Below are 21680 nucleotides of genomic sequence, written 5' to 3'. Positions count from 1 at the left end.
AATTGCAATCTGATTTTTCACCCATCGGAACAACCAAAAACAGGGCCTGAGAGCGAGAAAGAGACAGAATATTGCTTCAGTGGGAGAAAGTTTGAGGATAGGATACATGATAATATAGACCATAGGATAGTTCATCACCAATTCTTTAATCTACAGTGTACGTATTTCTCAGAAGCCACATCTGAACAGGTGCATAAATGTAAACCCATTCGCTTACATACACACTGGAGCTGGGCGTGGTATTGAATGTTTGCTCAAAGTGTGATGATGCATCTTTACATATGGCCATGGCTTCAAAACGAAGCTATGTGCCTGTAGTGGGAAAAAACGGCAACAACGTGAAGCAAAAGAACAAGAAGGCATAGTCTTATTTAGCTTTGCCAAATTTTGCAAGTACGGATTTACAAATTCAGTATTTGTCCACTAGCATACAGTTGGTTTGACTGTGGACGTTCGATAGTCGTGAATTTAGTGACCGTTTCCAAAGTTACATACACATAAATATTCTAACTTCAATTGCATTTACAATGATTTACAGTCACAAAACTAGCTGTACAATGTTCATGTGAGTCTGAGCTATAATGCACACCATTGTATTTCGTTTGCCCATGATAATATGTAATTTTTGCGTCATCACATTTAGAGAATAATTGATGTGTTTTTCGATGTGTTTTCGATGTGATGTGTTTTGTTAATCACTCATTTGATTAGTATAAAGCTAGATGGTTCCAGAGCCATGTCAGATTAATTTTTTTTAATTTAAGTGTGTTAATTGATTTTTTTTATTTCTCATAGTTTACAGTTATGCTCATCTAATTTTAACTATTATGACAAGGGCCCCTCTCAAAGGGTTGCATAGGGACCCCAGGACGTCTATGATCGGCACTGGCTGTTAACGTCCTAATATTCTTTTGCATTTAATAATCAAAAGTAATTAGGACGTCTGTTTTTTAATTCTAGCTTCATGTAATCTCAGATTAGCTCCATCACAATTAAAGGTCTAGTGCATGAAATTTAGCGGCATTTCTCTCAACTCCCAATTTAGAAGCACTACGGCGGCTCTCACAGGACAAAGATGTCATCACGTTTTACAAAATGATATGAATTAGCCACAATTCACTAAAATGTCACCTAACGTATTAAAAACAAGTAATATGATATTTATAAAATAATGTACATACAATTTTGAAGCTAGCTTTAATACCTAATACAAAAATGCATATCTGATTTAACTAAACTAAAAACTTTTGCAATCTAAGACTTTTGCGTAGTACTGTATATAAAAAGATATTTACAAAATAATTCCTATAAAATTTTGCAGCTATAGCCTATACCTACACCTAATAGAGACCGCACCTGTTTAAACTAAACTAAAAACTTTGCAATCTAAAACTTTTGCATTGTAAAAAGTAATTTATGCGCCTCACATGCACCTCTGTTTCTAAACTAAAATCCAATCCTTATACTTCAACATAGTCTCACTTCAGGCGTTAACTTTGTTTACTTCACGTTTCATGTTTCTATCAGAAATGTCATGTTCCCTTCATCACTGAGCGCAAATGACTGAAAACCTTACAACATCAGCATCATCAAACCTCCTATTCAGCAACATTCTCCGTTGCCTTGCATTACAGAATTACATCACATTAAAAACACACCCAAGCTATAATACTACTCCCTATAGTACCCTGCATTCCCCATACCTGCTGCCTACAAGAATTTTGAGTGACTTACTTTATAGTGTGGATCAAACCCTGGACGGCTCAGGGGAATCGCATGAGAGCCGCTGTCTGTGCTATCACCTGACCTCTGTCCCTTGATGCTGTATCCCTTTGGTGGTTTGATTCTATTTGTCAGGGACGAGAAACAACAGTCCTCCTTTATTCCCCGCTCCATCTCCTTCTGTTTTTTATAGCAGTGCATCCGTGTTTCTGCTGGATGCTCACAAAGAATGCTTTAATCAAAACACCATATTGAGCATTACACAAGAGCGGGGAAGGGTAGAAGTATGAGAGGGGATGCCGTAAACGCACCGCAGATGCAACGTGAGGGCACTTCAAACCTTCTTTCTGAAGAGATGGATGAACAAATGCAAAGCTCAGAGATGGAGAACGGAGAGAGAGAGAGATAAAGCAAAAGGGAGGAGGCATCTTTCGCTAGACTGAATCGACAAACCCGATGCTGTTCAAAGACGGCATGCTGAGGACACCTGTGCATAAAATTTAAAATTCTGCTCCGAAAACATCTCTGGAGTCAATGGGACGAGAAAGACACAAAACAAGAGCTCTTTTTTTAAAACCTGCGAGCTACCAAGCTACAACAGAACCACGTAAAGCCGGAAAGTACGCAAACGTAGAAGGCGGCACACAAAAAACACACTGTCCTCTTGAACATATTTAACATTTCTGCGATGCTCTACAGAGAGTCGTTTATGTATTTTTATAGAGACCACCAGCAGCCTTAAAGAAATAGTTCACCTTCAAAACGAAAATTCTGTCATCATTTACTCCAGCTCTTGTCATTTTAAACCTGTGTGGTTTTCTTTCTTCTGCAAAACACAAAAGAAGATATTTTGAAAAATGTTGCGAACCAAAAACCGTTGGTCCCCTTTTAATTCAATTGTATGGACACAAAACCAATGCAAGTCAATGGGGACCAACGTTTACCAACATTTTTCGAAATATCTTCTGTTGTGTTCTGCAGAAGAAAGAAAGTCATGCAGGTTTGAAATGACAAGATGACGTGTAAATAATGAGTTTTCATTTTGAAGGTGAACTATTTCTAGGTAGGCAGCCTACTAGAACAGCAAGAGAACAACTCTATTCCTAATATACAGTAGACAGTGAGACGGTGGCTGAGTGAAATGTCTATTTCAGGGCGAGACACATTTTTGATGTGTATCTGGAGGCTACAGGAGTAAGTAAATAAATAAATGTTAACAGAGAAATATAGTGTCCCTGAGTGTTTGAAGTACTAACTCTCCGCCTCCTGCTTATCTGGGCTGTAGTATTACTGCGCTTTCATCCATCTCTCTAGTGAAGTCTGCTCCCAGCCAGTCTACGGACACACACATCCAAAATTCTTTACTAATATTCCACCCGGTCTGTGTGTAGATAACAGTCCTTCATGCGCACACACATCTCAAAGTACACACATACACGAGAAAGACCTGGCATTCAGAAACTGTGTGCTTTACACTTTCATATCTGTATATTTGCAAATTCACCATATTCTTGATAGCACAAACACACTGGTTCCTCGTGAACTTGCGTTTGAGGAAAATGTACCTAATCTAACCAGAGCAGAAATTTCTCAGATGTCTTTCGTTCAACTTAGTCTCTAAAGTTTCTCCCAAAATTGCTTAAACAAAATAAAATTAGAAACAAATGAGACAAATCATCTGGAATTTGGATCAATTTGATGAGAAATGTTTGAGTTCGTTGAAATATTCAATGCAGGCTTGCCAACTTGCCAACTTGAGCTCAGTTTGTGACACTGTTGAGATCTAAGCAATGGAGACGTTCGTTAGATTTATGTGTCTTTTCCTCAGGAGAAACATTTCCATTTGCCCTCCATTTAATCTCTATTCAATCTAATTGTGTCTAGGATAAATATTACAGACATCTGTGATTGTTTTCTTTCTAAGGGGTAGCTACTATTTTTTGCCAAATGTTTTATTTTAGTATATTTAAAGGGATAGCTCACCCTAAAATAAAAATTCTGTCACCATTTACTCACCCTCTTGTTATTCCAAACGTGTTTGGCTTTCTACCTTCGGCAGAACACAAAAGAAGATATTTCGAAGAATGTTGGTAACAGAACAACAACGGAACCCATTCACTTCTGTTGTATGGGCACAAAACCAATGCGAGTGAATGGGTACTAACGTTGTTTGGTTATCAAGATTCCTCAAAATATCTTCTTTTGTGTTCTGCAGCAGATGAAAGCATTACAAGTTTGAAATGACATGACGGTGAGTAAATGATGACAAAAAAAATAGTTTTGGGTGAACTATCCCTTTAATAGTAATCGCTATACCCTATTTGCGCGTTTGGTCATTTATTTTATTATACATATTTTGCACTCGTTTGTGTACAGTTTTAGTCACAGTAATTAAAAATACAACCTAATAAACATAATATTAACAGAGAAAGCGAGATTCAGTTTCTTCCGACACTAGTTAACATTCAACACGTGCCCTTTATCAACTGCACGGACTTCACACCCCATACAGACTACGTACAGAGACTTTAGATTACAGCCTGGAGTACATTCTTAAATTACACCTGTCACCTGTCATTAACAGCTCTCCCTCCAGCCATCCCTCTTTCTTTATGAATCCATTAGTTATATCAACACTATATTATTCTCTTTCATTCACTCTCACATGAAAGGTCCGGCACTGACTAGCGGCATATCAATAAGGCCATACTGGACAAACACACACACATAGACATACACACCTTGCTATTTTTCTGCCGATGAGGGTCTGTGGGGAGAGAGTGCTGTGGAGTGGAGGTCCCCGTGGGCCTTCTGTCTTGTCAGAGACAGAAAGGGGTTTCATGAACCATGGGGATGCCAAGACCTGAATGCTAACTAGCCTAGCGCACCCTCACTGAGAAAATATTCGAGAAGGCTTCATTTCAGAACACTGAATTTCTAAAAACGGTGATTTTGTTGGAAGTTTGGGTTGCTATCGACCAAATGCAAATGTCTTAAGCTTTTTTAAATATACATTTACATTTATACATTTGACAGATGCTTTAACCCAAAACACCATTGCAGTGCATTCACCATAACCGTATCCCCCAGCATTCACTGTGATCATCTTTTAAGATATATACTAGCTACCTCACGGTGTGAATACAAAATTCTGTTTACAATCCCACAAAATCCTTTTGTCACTAATGTTTATCGTACATAAAGATTGATACGCACGCTTAAAGGAACAGTTCACCTAAAAGTTCCAAATCTGTATAAATGTCTTTGTTCTGATGAACACAGAGAAAGATATTTGGAGGAATGTTTGTAACAGTTGTTGACTACAATTGAGCCACCAACACTCTTAAAAATAAAGGTGCTTAAAATGGCCTTCACAGAGATGCCATAGAAGAACCCTGTTTGGTTCCACAAAGAACCATTTAGTCAAAGGTTCTTTACAGAACCATCTCTTTCTTACCTTTTTATAATCTGAAGAACCTTTTTCACCACAAAGAAACTTTTGTGAAACAGAAAGGTTCTTCAGATGTTGAAGGTTCATTTTGGAACCATTTCGACAAAAAAGCACTTAATATTGAGTGAAGAGGGAAGAGGAGAAAAGAAACCAGTGAGATTTAATGAAGAGCAAATTATTTGATCAATTGGCATCTTCTGCTTGTCAGATGTTTGTATTCTGTTAAAAAGACTCTGACATGTCCTCCATGAAAATTGAAATATAACAGTTGGATTAAGAACCTACAGACAATTCTTCCTACAAATGTTGTTGCTAAGGTATGTATATTTGAACATTTTATAACTTTCATGTTTTCATGTTCGCTAAAAAGATTCCACATGCTTCTCATGCTTTCATTTTCACTGACATAAACTCGCTTGAAAGAAACGCACTGATGTGAAGTGGGGAACCATTAGAAATACCTAAAGAAATCTATTGAAGTTGAGCTACAAACACTTGAATTCCCATAAGGGTTCGAATCCCAGTTTCCATCTTATTTAAATCCTAAAAATAGTCTCTTTAAAGAGTTTGTAACAATCTGTGCTAATGGTTAACTATTCTCTTCAACACAGAATTTACCTCATACTTTTCACCTCTCTCTCTCTCTCTTTCTCTCTCTCTCTCTCTCTCTCTTTCTCTCTCTCTCTCTCTGGCAGTGATGCAAATATGATTGGGGTAATAAAGCGAAGAGGCTTTTGGGTTAAAATTGCATCAGGCTGCGATTGTGAGAAGACAAGAGTGAGTGAAATGACTGTCAGGATGAATATTACTTAACACAGATTAGCATACATTAAATATGAAAGGTAGGAGAGGTTTGACACTACAGAGGCTTGAATTAGAGATAAAGAAAACAGGGATGGCAGTGAAAGACAAAGAGCTATGATAATGTGAACAGATGAAGATTATTGTGTGTGCAAATGTGCGTTGAGGTAGAAACCAAGTGTACAGACAGAAGCAACCAACACTCTTAAAAATAAAGGTGCTTAAAATGGCCATCACAGCGATGCCATAGAAGAACCATTTTGGTTCCACAAAGAACCATTTAGTCTTTACAGAACCATCTCTTTCTTACCTTTTTATAATCTGAAGAACCTTTTTAGCCACAAAGAACCTTTGGTGAAACAGAAAGGTTCTTCAGATGGTAAAGGTTCATTTTGGAACCATTTCGACAAAAAAGCACCTTAATATTGAGTGAAGCGGGAAGAGGAGAAAAGAAACCAGTGAGATTTAATGGAGAGCAAATTATTTGATCAATTGGCATCTTCTGCTTTTCAGATTTTCTGTTAAAAAGACTCTGACATGTCTCCTCTACAGAAGAGATCTCAACAGTGTCTCAAACAGTTCTCAGATCAGCCTACAGATTTTAAGTGAATGTAAAAGATTTTTAAGCAAACTCAAAGATTTCTCATTCCAATTATGCTACATTAAGTTATATGAGCTATGCTGGCCGCATTAACCAGTTAACATCCACACTGAGATTTCTTCAACTTGCTTTTGCTAGAATTAGCCGTTTGAAGGCTAAAAGGTTAATTTTATTGCTCAATACTCTTTCTAAGTGCTATGGACGATGACTTGCCGAGCCCTGCTAATGTTCAAATAAATCCTGCACCGAATTAAACAACCGACTTATTATTTGGGTACACTTTGAATTAGGGATGCACGATAAATTATCGGCCATATCGGTAACAGCCGATAAACAGTCATTTTTAATGTTATCGTATCGGGCGATAATAAAATTTAGGCCGATATAGTATTATAGCCGATAAATCCTAAATCATTTCCTCTGGTTAAACTTCTTCAGCTGCACGCTGCTCACAGTTAAAATACAGTACAGTGCTGTCTTTCTGTCGTGATCATTCACTTACTGCTATTAGCAAACATTGTTGATTTAGGTACAGTATGTAGATATTTATGAATGTGTAAATTACAGGAACAAAAGCAATTAGTTTGAATCAGACTGCTGTCTGAATGCTTTCTGTCTTGAGACCTTTTAGACACGTGGCTATTAAGAACATTTTTCTGGGTTGCTCTGGAAGAACATCGATAAATTATTTATTGAATAAAAAATATACCAGAAAAGTTTGAAGGTTAAAGAATCGTTAACTAGTTTAAAGTAGGCTTGGTACATGATTTTCAGGGAATAAAAGAGAACTAATGGTTACCTTGTTTTCTGCAGTGAGTGTTTTCAAATAAAAGCAGTTGTCCACTTTTTGCCTTTTGTTTTAGTCTTAGGGAATTTTATATTAATATTTAGATACTGTATATCGACCATATATCGGTTAACGGGTTCCAATGTTAAAGAATTATCGGTTATCGGCCAAAATTTACATATCGGTGCACCCCTACTTTGAAAATATCTAAAATATACAAAGAAAGACAGAAAATAACAAAAAGAGAAAATGTAAAAAAAACAGGACTTTCCTACAGTCACCTGAAAGAGATTCCTTCATACCAGCACCTCCTATCTCTCTATCTATCTCTTTTCCATCAGCCGGTGGTTATTAATGACCCCTGCACCCCTCCGTGAGCACCCCATTTATAAAACTCCCCGTTTTAATCTCTCCCAGTATGTGTTTCTCCCACACACTCCCTCAGTCTCCAAACACACTCATACATTCACTAGCTGACACCTTTATGGGGGAATGAGAATACGGCGGCCAGTACTTACAGCTGAGACACACCGGCCCGTTTTTACTCTTTCCTCCAGTGTTTGCTCTAATTCTGAAGCTCAACCAGAGACTACTGTCAAAAACACTTTCAAACACATTTTGCACACATGCTGCAAAGAACACTTTTGAATTTCATGTTGAAAAATAGCCTAGAAAAATGTACCATGGCATTTACCACAGTTTGGTCAAAATACCATACAATAATAAATCATGATCGAGATAAAACTCTTGCTCTCTTAATAATAACTTGCTGTTATTAAAGCTGTAATCTCCAATATTTTTGGTTAAAAATAACTAAATCAGTGTTCAAAAAAGTAATTTTATCTTACCACGATTCACAACGGTGAGCTTATATTAATGATTTATAATTTGTGCTTTTGGTATGATATCACGAAAAGCGTTTTTTTTCACATTTTTTTTCCAATACATGTAAAAACAGTAAAAACCTACAATTTTATTTTATAAACAGAGATGGCGATAGAGAGGCAAAAGTTGTAGTAAACGCTTTTTACTACAGTACATTGATATATAGTACTATAATATCATTTACTATGGTTTTACAGTACAGTAGTTTTACATTTAGTGAAGAAAATGATTTTTAATATCATTCAAGTAAAAAATCTTTTAAAGGCCCCCTAATCCAGAAAATGTAACCTGGCGTCACATTGATTGAGCCCTGCCTGTAACTGCTGATGGACTCTGCTGTCTCCGCCCTCATCGAGTTGTATGTACACTGTCCGCCATTGTTTTCACGCTGGACTACTTAGTGAGCTACGAGAATGTTTTGTAAACAAACAAGGTGTTTTGTTGTTGGATGCAAGACTGAACATAAATCTTCATTTACTCCCGACATCTGAGTCTCTGAAGACACTGTGGATTAGTTTTATTTCTCAATGGAATGTGCAGAAGACATCAGGTGAAGTCACTTTACACCAGGATGCTTCACAAACGAATCTTGGATTCATAATGGGTCGTGTTTTCAATTTTTAAACATATGACATGTTTGTCCTGTGTATTGTCGCTTATAAAAACAATGTGCATGTTGTAAAGACATAACTTATTTGTGTATTTACTCATAGAGAACATGTTTTCAGTTTTTATAGATGCGTTTGTTCTGTATTGTCACTTATAAAAACAATGTGCACGTTGTAAAGACATAACGCGTTTGTGCATTCACTCATAGAGAGCATGTTTTTATAGATATATTGCGTTTATCATGTTAACTTTCACGTATAAGAGCAATGAGCCGGATTTAAAGACGTAACGCGTTTGTGCATTCACTCAGAAAACAGCGTGCTCAGTTTTTAAACAAATAATGCATTTGTCTTATGTACTCTCGCTTATACAAAAGAATGTGTTTGTTTTTTAAAGATGAGAGTGTTTCTCATTCACTTAATGACCATTCTCTTCAGTTTTGTTGTTACTGGAAGCACCGGCTCATACAGCCCTGCGCTTTCTGCTGGAAAGGGGGCGGAGACCAGCAGCTCATTTGCATTTAAAGAGACACACCCCAAAACAGCCTATTTTTCCTCACAGGCAAAAAACAGACGTGTAGGGCACAGTATAATAAAAGATGTGGTGTATTTTGAGCTGAAACTTCACAGACACATTCTGTGGACTCCTAAGATTTATATTACATTTTGTAAAAGGGCTAGATTAGGGGGCCTTTAAAATCTTTAATGTTGAAGTTTAATACATAGCATTTGTATCAACTCTTAACATTCTCTATGGGTAAACACAGTGCACTGTAAGAGTGATGCTTGCATTGGTATAAGCACCAATAATAATTGTTGTAACTATGGCATTTTGGTAGAAGTCTGGTTACCATGGAAAAGTTTTACAAGGGCAAAGTTTAAAGAGTTAGGAAAAATAATTATTTGTTTCTCTCTTTTTGCATCTGTTCCGCATTTTCTGTTTTATTCATGCCTGTGTACAATTTAAACCCAGTACTGTTGCATTACCAATACTGTTTGGTTCCTCTATGACGAATGGCTTGCGTTTTTGCCTTATTTTTTAAGTCGCTATAGGATAAAAGCGTCTGCATAATGGAAACGAATCTAAATGCGCATCCCATACCTAAATCTTGAAACTAAAACGTGCTCTACCCTTCTCGGATGTTACCTAATTCTCAACTCAACTCAACTTTATTTATATAGCGCTTTTTACAATTTTCATTGTTACAAAGCAGCAGTACATAAGACATATTGACTATAAGCAAACCAATTAAAGTTGTACCTGCAAAAACAAGAAAAAGGTGAAAACAAAGAAGACAGACATACCCACATACAAAACACTCCACACACACAATATGCACACGTACTAACACACATACACACAGACACACACACACGGATGTGCACGCACACACACACGTACACAGACAAGTACACACACACACACAAAGACACGCACGCACACACACACACGCACACACACACACACACACGCACAGTGAGAGCACACATTTAAGATAAAGGAGAGAGAAGCACAGGTCAAATATAACAGACTATAAATTCCTATATGCAATATTAATTAAGTAAAACTTTAAAATTCTAAAGCAGCCTCCCCGGTCAGGCAGAGAGTGCAAAAACAGTATGCAAACGGTGGCGAGGAACCCAAAACTCTAATCGAGAAAAAAAACCTCAGGTGAACCCAGGCCCAACCAGGGGATTCCAGTTCCCCTCTGGCAAAAGCTGCTGCCTCTGCACAAGCTCCAGAGAACTTGCACAACAAGGCTAAATAAAATAAATGAACTTACTAATAAGGTTAATTATAGTTTAAGATTATCATTAATAATCTAATAGCATTTGAAATTTTGTGGTGAAGACATGTCAAGAGACCGCGTCCTTCTTTATCCAGCTCTATCATCTCAGCAATTGTCAGGTCGGCGCTTCCCATTCTCTGCTCTACCATCAGGTCAGGCCATGAACTGCATCCTGCTCGCTGTGGTAACCTTGGAACAATGAGACAAGACTGGCTGAGAGTAGAGTACTGTTCTGAACTCTTTGATGCAACAAGTACATCAGTTGTGGTTTTGGTTCCGGTTGATCTAACTTATGCAGCCTAAACCCTCAGAGGATTTATATTATGGAAGTGTAGTGTATGCAAGATTAAAAAGATGCGTCTTTAGTCTAGATTTAAACTGACAGAGTGTGTCTGCCTCCCGGACAGTGCAGGGAAGACTATTCCAAAGTTTAGGATCTACCACCTGCACTTGATTTTGAAATTCTAGGTATTACCAACTGACAGGACGCCTGAGAGCGTAATGCACGTGAAGGACTGTAATACAAAAGGAGTTCATTCAAGTACTGAGGAGCTAAACCATGTAGGGCTTTATAGGTAATAAGCAAGATTTTAAAGTTAACACGATGCTTTATAGGTAACCAGTACAAGGTTGACAGAACCGGGCTAATATGTTCATACTTTTTTCTATGTGTAAGAACTCGAGCTGCCGCGTTTTGGACCAGTTGGAGTTTTTGTAATAAGCCTGCAGGGCAACCACCTAACAGTGCATTACAGTAATCTAGTATAGATGTAATGAATGCATGAATTAACTTCTCTGCATCTGACATTGACAGCATATGACGTAGTTTAGATATATTCTTAAAATGGAAAAACACAATTTTACAGATGTTGGCGACGTGGCTCTCAAATGACAGATTACTATCGAATAGAACGCCAAGATTCTTTGCTGACGACAAGGGTTTTATGGAACATCCGTCAATAGTTAAGCAGTATTCTTGGTTGTTACTTATAGCAGTTTTCGGTCCAATAAGTAACACTTCTGTTTTGTCTGAGTTCAGTAATAAAAAGTTGTTACTCATCCAGTTTTTTTATATCGACTATGCATTCCATTATTCGATGGAACTGCTGTGTTTCATGAGGCTTCGAGGAAATATAAAGTTGAGTATCATCAGCATAACAGTGAAAGCTAACTCCGTGTCGCTTTATTATATCTCCTAGAGGTAGCATGTATAATGCGAAGAGCAGAGGCCCTAAGACTGAGCCCTGTGGTACACCGTACTGGACTTGCAATTTGCGTGACAACTCATTGTTTATTGCTACAAATTGAAAACGGTCGGATAAATAAGATTTAAACCATTTCAAAGCCATTCCTTTAAATGACCGCAAATAGCTTCGGCTCTGCAGATCTACAGTCGTACCGAGGCCAAAGTTTTTAGCCATTACAGTCCGGCTAACCTTAAAAGATCCGCCCCCAGCAAGTTCTCTTTATTAATTTTCAGCGTCTGTCTGGAATAGTGCCACTCCTGCCATACACACCCTCCTCCCTTCCCCTGGACTGAATCCCTGGCACCGCACGCATTAATTAATGCATATTTAATTTAGCATGCCTTTGCTCCGCAGCATATTGCCTTGCACTTTATTCATTTCCCCCGGGAAATGATGTTATACATCACCTCTATGTCGGCGTCCCTAATCGCGCACGCAGACGGCACACACCTCTGAATTCCCGTGATGACACTGGGACACCTGAGGGTCCGATAGCCATCGGGCAGTCATGGCCTGGGGGACGCTGTCGCCCCTCCCGGAGCACGCTGAGCCGACCAGATGGCAGAGGAAGCAACAAGCACGCCGCCAGAGAAAACCCATCGTGATGCCACTGTATCAGTCAGCATCTATATTTGGCATATGCTGAGTATAATGAAACACATTCTAATACTACAGACGAGGGATTGGCCGTTACTGTAAAACACTAGTGCCAGATTGGGTAATACTGGTTGTACAATACCCACACAACTCTTGGCTATTTGTCTGTGATGTATAACCACCACGACAGAAGTCTTCCTAACATGCATCTGTTTGTAACGTTTCAAATGCAGAAAGGTACTTTTCAAGTCATCAACTATTGACCACAGTTATTCTGCGCTTTTCAATATTTCTACTATATGATTTTTTTCACCTAACATTCCTGTCACAAGCAGGTCTTTCTGAACAGTAACAGAAGTTGAAACTGTCCCGCAGTGTTCACTTACAGAGAAACAGCAATGCTAAATCACCTGCAAAATACAGCATCTTTAGATTTGCAGTCCTGCTGGGTACACCTAGCGTGATTCCGACAGTATCGCTGGCTGTGAAGTGTTGAAAAGTGTTTACCTTAAACTTTTACAGCCTGTTTGAAGAACTCAGTTCTTTTCAAATTATGTTTTGAGTCATTGTGATATTAAACGTGATACTGGAAATAAAATCCTTTCTCCCATCCTGTTTTGAAATGCAGAGAATAACTCATTCTCAAAACTGTAGCTCTGTTTTGCTGAAAATGTTTGTTTGAATGGACCGACAACTCAAGCTTCTTACTTAGCTACAGCACTTACTACTTAAAGGAGTAGTTCACATTCAAAATTAAAATTCTGTTATCATTTTTGCGGCAGAACACAAAAGAGGATATTTTGAAAAATGTTGGAAAATGTTAACAGAAAAGCGCAGCCCCCCCATTCACTTCTATTGTAACCAATGCAAGTGAATGGGGGGCTGTTAACAACATCCTTCAAAATATCTTCTTTGGTGTTCTGCGGAAGGAAGAAAGCCATACAGGTTTGAAATGACAAGAGGGTGATTAAATGATGACAGAATTTTCATTTTGAAGGTGCACTACTCCTTTAAACAATGGAAGATGGGGGTGTAATGGAGGGTTAGAGCAAACTATAGATTTGAACATATTTATAAAAAACTGCATTAAATACATTTAATGGTGACCAAAGGAATCCAATGCATGTAACACCCACATTTATATACAGTACGTTGACCTCCTTGCGTTGGCGGGACAAGGGTCATGAGTTTAATTCCCACATGTAAATTAAATGTATACCTTGGGTCATCACTTTGTATAAAAGCATCTTCTAAGTCTGTAAATGTAAATAAATACAGTAGGTAAACGTCAACATTGTGCATATAGTAGTAGGTTTCATCAGCCTGATCTGATGGGAATTCGAGACTATTTTATAAAGTGGCTAACTGAATTCATATACAGTAAATTGTACAAAAATGCATGATTATTTAAAAAAGCAATAATGTAGCCCCACCCCTAACCATTTCATCACTAGTGCAATAGCAGACTGTACTTAAATATACAAATTAGATCATACGTACCGTAGTCATACGAATTAGCCAATTCCTATATCAGATCGTGTTGTCTATAGCTACTGAAACTTCACGTTAGCTACAAATACAAATATATTCTAGGATACTAAGTGAATAAAAACATATCATAATAAAGATACTCAACAGTGAGACATATCAGGCAGAGCTTAGCAAAGACTGAAGGTGGTTTTGGCTATAGTAGGTCACAAGGGGCATGGCCAAGCCAAACAGATGTTAGCGTTCCACTCATGTCTAATGACTGCGCTACATGCTAACAAGCACATAGCGCCTTTGCGGGGCGGGTTCGAAAGCTTTTTGTTATTTCTGCTTTTCTTGTCTCCTTAAGTGGTACAATCTCTCAGCTCTTAAGATAATGGGGTACAGTTAGAGCTTCACTAGAGAGAGAGAATCAAGAGCTTCGTACTAGTTGTTAGCAATGCTAGCTGAAATAATGAAGGTTCTGTGTGTAATGATTCAGAGAAATCCTGCTGCCGACGCCTGATGTGGTATTTTGGGCTGTGTTTGCTCTGTGTGTGCGCTTTGGCGAGAATCTCTCAATGTTTGTGCCAGCATTTGTGGGCCAATGTCCCTTAACGTCGGGCTACATTTATGAAATGTAAGTTGCGATAATGTGCGTAAACCAAGAGTAAACTTTAATGGATTTTCGGCATGCTTTAAGCCGTCTAGACAAAAGACAGCATGCAATGCAATCGCAAATACTGTAGAAAGCCGTTGTAAATAACATCACAGAGTTTTAGAGGTTAATTGGAGTGAATGAATACACACCTTTGACGCTGAGCTCGGCGTAGTTCGAAACCCCAGAGCCCCCGTCGGAGCGTATGACGCAGCGATAGCGACTGGTACTCCGCTGTGATGTGTCCGTGACACTGACGGTGGCCGAGAACCGCCGATGGTTCACAACACGGGTCACCATGAGAGATGTGTCCTTGCCGTTCCATTGCTGTAAGATGAACAAACACTAAATATGTAACCTCTTTCCTTATATATGAACCCAGCTAGACATGTATGTCTGTAAGAGGTCTGCTAAAGATCAGGAGATCTGGAACACATCTGCTGTGTAAAAACATCTCCTAAACATCTTAGAAAGAGCAGTTTTACATCCATTCTAAATTATAAACATCTTAAAGACGTCTTCTAGATGTTTATATGACATCTGACAGCAGACGTCTCTGAGACGTATTGCAGATGAGCAAACTATGTATCGCAGATGTCTTGCAGTTGCAAATGCAGATGTCAAATGCTATCAAGTGCTATCAGGGAACAGATCATGGGGTTATTACATGGTTATTAGTAAGACTAAAGCTCAAAAGTGTAAAGAAGCAAACGCACACCTTCAGAGGTGCCGGTCAAGGAAGATAAATATCTATGTACAAGAAAAACCGACTGCATACTCACTTGTGCAAGCTTTTTATTAGACCGACGTTTCAGACACCTTGACAAAGGTTTTCTTGTACATATTAGTATGACTACACATAATGTCTGCAATATGTACAAATGTATTCACAGTTTCTGTACTGACTGTAAAGATTTCCCCAAAAATGATGAAAAGTTACGTACATTTTCCCCATTGGATTACAGTCACATAAAGACAGAGATAAAGCCCTATCACTAAAGCCCTAAAAACATTCTGTGCACAGAAAGCCAGCCTTCTATCTTTATGTCTCAAAGCTGTATAACAGGATAAATGGAGGCTTAAAGTTTCTAGCCAAAGAGAAAACAAAATTTTATCTGAGACTTTGCAGACACAGAAACTGGCTTAGAAATGTTGCCGACAAAAACAAGTTATTAAGTTTTGACACATGATTTTTCTTCGGATGGAGGGTCAGAACCTTATAATGCTAATACTGTGCATACGATACACGACTCACCTGAAGCCAGAGTTTGTCGTGCTGTGACCATTTGCCTCCAGCAATACACTGGAAGGTAGCGTTCTGCCCCACGTTCACCTCCACATTCTGCAGCCGCAGAAAATGCGGCGTCTTGCCTGCCGAACGAAAAGAAAGCCACATGTGTACTGGCACAAACACAATGTAACATACAAATCACTGAAACCACATGTGCCTAGTAAACATTCTAACAGTATTTGGCATCTTAAGCCACAATTAAATGTGCATTAATGTCATTGCATTGTGTAGTAAAAAGCCACTATTTAACTTATATAAAAGTTATTTTTATACATTGAAAAAGTAAAATACAACTGTAAGTGCTACATTCATACAACATCTACATACAGTATGATCTTTAATATTAAGAACAATATTTGGAAAAATGACAATTCTAGGGCATAATTGACTACCGTAGTAGCAAATGAAATAGTAGTAAAAGGTGCCCTAGAACTGTTTGCTCTCCTATATTTCTTTAGATTTTTCCCTCTATTTTCTTCTTTTTATATCTTCTTTTGTGTTCAACAGAATTAAAAAAAATGATACAACTTTTTTTCCTACTATGGTAGTCAATGATGTCCCAGAAATGTCAGTTGCTAACATTCTTCCAAATATCTTCCATTGTGTCCATCAGAACAAAGAAATGTATACAGGTTTGGAACAACCTGAGGGCGAGTAATTCATGACAGAATTTTCATTTTAGGGTGAACTATTCCTTTATGAAAGTAAATAGAACAAAAGGGTAAATTTAGTTTGTTTTCTTGTTGACTTTATCAATTTGACCCTCATTGCCATACTTTGATGTAGAGAGAAAGATCCAAGTCAGTGAGGCAAAGGGTCAAGCTAAGGTTTTCCGGTCATAACAAGAAAGATGGGGCCTAAAACTCGGCTATGCAATCTCTCTCTCTCTCTCCTCTCAGTTTCCATCTCTGTCCAACTCTCGTGTTGACAGACTGAACTCCAGCCGTGTCGCCACAAATGTGAGAGCAAGTAGGCTCTGTGTGTGTGTGCGTGTGTGTGTGTGTGTGTGTGTGTGTGTGTGTGTGTGTGTGTGTGTGTGTGTGTGTGTGTGTGCGTGTGTGTTTGTGTGTGGGAAGGGTAAACCCTACGGTATGGGGACAAAATGTCCCCACAAAGATGGCAATATCCAAAACCCTTGTCCTTGTGGGGACATTTTTTAGGGTTTATTGTTAGGGTTAGGGGGTGGGTTAGGGGTAGGGAATATGATATACAGTTTGTACAGTATAAAAACCATTGCGTCTATGGAATGTCCCCATAAAACATGGAAACCCAACATGTGTGTGTGCACGCGTGTGTGTGTGTGTGTGTGTGTGTGTGTGCATGTGTAGACTCACGGCAAGGGTGGGCCAAAACATGTATCTCGTCCACAGCGATGAATCCAGGATGCCCCTGAACAGACACTGCCTCAAATATCACCTAAATGAAAGAAGATCAAGCAGTTAAATCAAGTCAGATTGGGTCTAAACTGAAAGCATATGTACTGTACCTGCCAAGTTTACCTTCACACGGTGCCCTCAAAATAAATTAAAGCTACACCTAAAAGGTAAGACTAAACAGCAAAAAATCAAACCAAGAGGTATTAATGTTAAAGAAAGATAACTAAGGCGCACTTTCCACACTTAATGAATGCAGATAAATAGCAATAAATAGACTGCCCAAATATGTCTTCCTTTCAACCAGTATAAACTGATCACCTTTTTCTCCGAATCACGCATATGGGGCTGGCTGGCACGGTTTGCGTGGCACACTGTACATGCCATGTGGCAGAGACATGTGTGGTCTGATCGGTGGTCTCTATCTCTCTGAGCTTTGCCAAACAACGCCCGCCAAAACCTGTGCACAGGATGCACTTTAGTCTCCGGCTTCCCCAAGGAGCCTAGAGACGAGTCAAGAGGCGCCTGAATCTACAACTGCCTCCAGGTATTCAGTTCAAAACTGCTATTAAAACTTCTCTTGATAACTTCTGTTCCTTCTCATCTGGCACAGTTAGTACAGTATGTTTCTATTTTACAGCATTAATAAAATCTAATCCAGGCACTGCTGAGACCTTTGAACGAAAGCATACAGTGACCAGAGACTGCCAATATCATGAAGTTACGTATACGTTAACAGAATATTCATTTTGGTTGAACTATTTCTTTAACATCGTAATTTTGTCTGCCAAGCTCCAGCTCAAGGGCAATGCTGCATTCAAAATTCATTCAGACCGTCACGGCCGACTCAAATGATCTCTAAAACTGTCATCACACGGAGAACTGGAACCGCTTGTAAAATGTACCATCACGAGTTTCAAAAAGAGAATTCATTTGCTTTTTGCATATCATCAGTCTTTACCCTTTAAATGCTGTCACATTGAAAGTGGCACCCTACGTTTCCAACTGTATCGCTGCAGGAAACAAGTCAATTAACCTAGAGATTCCTTTGGGCAAAATTGGCCACTTATCTGGCAAATGCGTTGCTCTAATCAAACTCCCAGTGGGGTTTATTTCTCGGTACAGTTTATGAACCTAGAGACAAAACTTCTGGTAGATATTAGGCAATATTTAACAGCCAATTTATTAAGTTCAACCCAGCAAGAGAAGCGAACGCTTTTTAAAACTCTAAATGGTTTCCTTTGATAATAAACACCAAGCAGAAAGAAAATGAGCAATGTCTGTAATCACTGAGAAGAACATGCAAGTGAGCAAGCACACCTGTCAAGAGCCTGTCAGGTCATATTATACACCAAAATCTGAAGAAAGAAATGAAGTCTGTTTTAATGATCATCCTTAATCATGACAATTAAACAAATATTGCCCCTCCCACTAACTCATTTAATGCTATTTTGTTTTATAATATCTATATATTTTATATGTAATATATTCAGTTTATTATATTTAATAATGCACTGCATCTACGCTCATTAAATAAATTTTTTCATAAATAATAATGATAATTTACTGAAATGTCTAAATAATAACATCAACTACAAAAAGAAATACACAGATGCATTGTGGTTAAAAATGGGTGGGGAAAGTACTTAACTATAAAAAATGCAGTCTAAATAGACTACATTTTCTTAATACAAAAAACTGTATTTATTTAAATAGATAAATCTTGTAATCAAGGGCATTTAGAATTGAACAAAATTTATTTGGGTAGTTGACAAATATACCGTACATGTGTCCTGTGGTGTGAAAGCAAAATTTTTGAAAACAAACTGTTAATAATTATTTTTATTTATATTTATAATATAAATATTTATTTTCATTGTCAATTTTTTCCTAAATATTTGCGGTTCTACCATAGGGCAAATTTGCGATTTATTTGTCAACCACCCATTTATTTATTCACTCAATCATTTATATATTTTGGGGCGAAATGTGACTTGGACCCCAGATGCACAAATTCACACACACACACACACACACGCACGCACGCACACACGCACACACACATGTCTGGTTTATTATCTCCGTGGGGACAGTCCATAGGCGTAATGTTTTTTATACTGTACAAACTGTATATTTTATCCCCTACCCTTAACCCCTAAACCTAGATCATAGAAAACATTTTGCATTTTTAGATTTTCAAAAAATATCGTTCTGTAGAATTTATAAGCTTTTTTGCCTGTGGGGACCTCAATTTTGGTCCCCACAGTGACACGAGTCCCTATGAGTCGGTGTGCATTCACGTTTAGGTCCCCACCGGGATATAAAAACGTGAAAACACACACACACACACACACACACACACACACACATGCACAAAAGCTTTGAAACTGCCTGCTGGTCAAAGAGATGCCCTAAGCAAATATTGGCCTTAGCAAATATTAGACTGCTGTTTGCAGAGAGGAGTCCAGTATTCCCAGCACAGGCTAAATATTTGTTTTCCTCATTACTTAATTCAATTACACGGCTAATCTCACGAGCGTATTTCACCGCACAGATTGACCAGTGAATCTACAGACAGACAGAGGTGCAGAATACACCAGCAAGTCTGGGTACAAAGAGGTAATGACTTTAAAAAAGAGAAAAAGAGAGAGCAAGTGTGAAAGATAATAAACACAAAGACGGATCTAAAATTAAGGGCTAAAAGCGTATTCACCAAAGCCATTTGTGGGTGAGATTAGGCAACTGTGATTGCAATGATAATTGGAGCAGAGAGCAATCTACTGCCCCACTCTGAGCCTCCATCGGTGCCATTCACCAGGAATATAAGACTGAAAATAAACTCGTTCAGTCAATTTCTCTGGTCAAGGGGCTGAAATCTGCTGCACGGTTAGGTTGCTGGGCTTACTGTGGAGGTTCACTTGATTTAAAGGGGTCATATGGCGCGTGTTTTTCTGTGTCTTTGGTGTGTTATAAATTGCCCACGCATGTATTAGACACGTAAAATTGCAAAAATTAAAGTGTGGGAACAAAAGATGCATTCTATCTAAAAGCGAATGCTCACCCAGACCTGCCTGAAACGCCTCGTGTAACCACACCCCCACAAATCTACGTCAGTTCATGATATGACTTGACTAAGACCGCCCAAATGTAAACGCAAGTAAGGTGGGCGTACCTGTCAGTGCAATTGCTTTGGGACCTTATGTTTCAAATATGGTAAGAGGCGTTACATTTCCGTCACACGCTTGCAGTATTCGACCAATCACTACGCACTGGCTAACTGGCCAATCATAGCACACCTCGCTTTTCACAGCGATGAGCTTTGTAAAAAATCTGCGCGTTTCAGAGAGGCGGAGCAAAGAGGAGATACAAACATGCACCGTATGTGGAAAATACAGTGCTTTTGAACCTTAAATCGTGTATACACATTGCATTACATCTAAAACAAACGATAATATTCATTTTAGCCGTGTCATATGACCCCTTTAAACATCAGGTCCGGGCTGAATTAATGCTGGTCTGGATTTGGTCTAGAACTGGTCTAGTTGGTGGATATGAAATCTCAAGCATGTTTACGTTTATTCATTTAGCGCTTTGGGGTCTCTAATCTGTTGTGTAAATTAAAATGTGCAAATCTGTCAAGTCTTTCTTGCATTAAAGAAAACTTTCTTACATCTCTTTAATGAAATGACATTCATACATTAAGTTTTCAAAAACTTTGCAACCATAGTACTGCAGTGTTATTTTTCTGGAGTTTTCTCTGTCATAGTTTTCGTCCAAAACAAGATAACTTAAAAAACATGATAATGATAAAAACTATGATGGAAATATATTGACATTTTCAGCAACTAATGAAAACAGGATGAACATGTTACTGAGGGATGATCTGGGAAGAGAACCAATCAGAATTGATCTCCAAACTATAATTGTGTCTCCAGGTTAGATGCACACAATTTGAATAATTCGTTTTCAAGCTGATGGTACAAGGCGAAGGTGAGAGGCAGGAATGTATTACTCCTGGTTTGCGTATTTCATGCATACACAACATGTCTAATAAACTGTATAGAAAATGTACCATGAGAAAGAGAATTTCGGACATATACTGTAGATACATTTCACTTTTGATTTGGTCACAGATAAAAAAACCCTTCGTAAACCAAGTTCGCTGGTAAAAACACAACAGACTAGAAACATTATTGCGTGCCATGAATAAAATCTTATGACATTTAGTCGACTTAAACTAAAACAACGCAGACGACTAAAATATTTTTAAAACTAAATTGCATTTTAGATAAAAGTCTATGACTAAGACTCAATCCAAATAAATACTGCTGTTCTGTTTTATGCTCCTTGTGAATCTCATGAATTTGGACCTTGCTAGTGCTATTCACTTTACAGAGCACTT

At 38.3% G+C, this 21680-nt stretch overlaps 1 protein-coding gene across 16 annotated transcripts in view; it reads right to left on the bottom strand.

Moving 5' to 3' along the window:
• Positions 1-21680, bottom strand: part of ptprt (protein tyrosine phosphatase receptor type T) — a 214112-nt gene that overhangs the window by 125593 nt on the left and 66839 nt on the right. For all 16 annotated transcript variants that reach the window (XM_057337370.1, XM_057337367.1, XM_057337369.1 and 13 more), the window contains exons 4-6: positions 17240-17321; positions 15870-15985; positions 14767-14941 (exon numbers count right to left, since the gene is read on the bottom strand). In XM_057337370.1, coding sequence (XP_057193353.1) covers positions 14767-14941; positions 15870-15985; positions 17240-17321 — 373 coding nt within the window. The remainder of the gene's footprint in view (positions 1-14766; positions 14942-15869; positions 15986-17239; positions 17322-21680) is intronic.

Source organism: Triplophysa rosa, linkage group LG7, assembly GCF_024868665.1.
Source record: "Triplophysa rosa linkage group LG7, Trosa_1v2, whole genome shotgun sequence".
Lineage (NCBI taxonomy): Eukaryota > Metazoa > Chordata > Actinopteri > Cypriniformes > Nemacheilidae > Triplophysa > Triplophysa rosa.
This window is presented reverse-complemented; position numbering and strand designations above follow the sequence as displayed.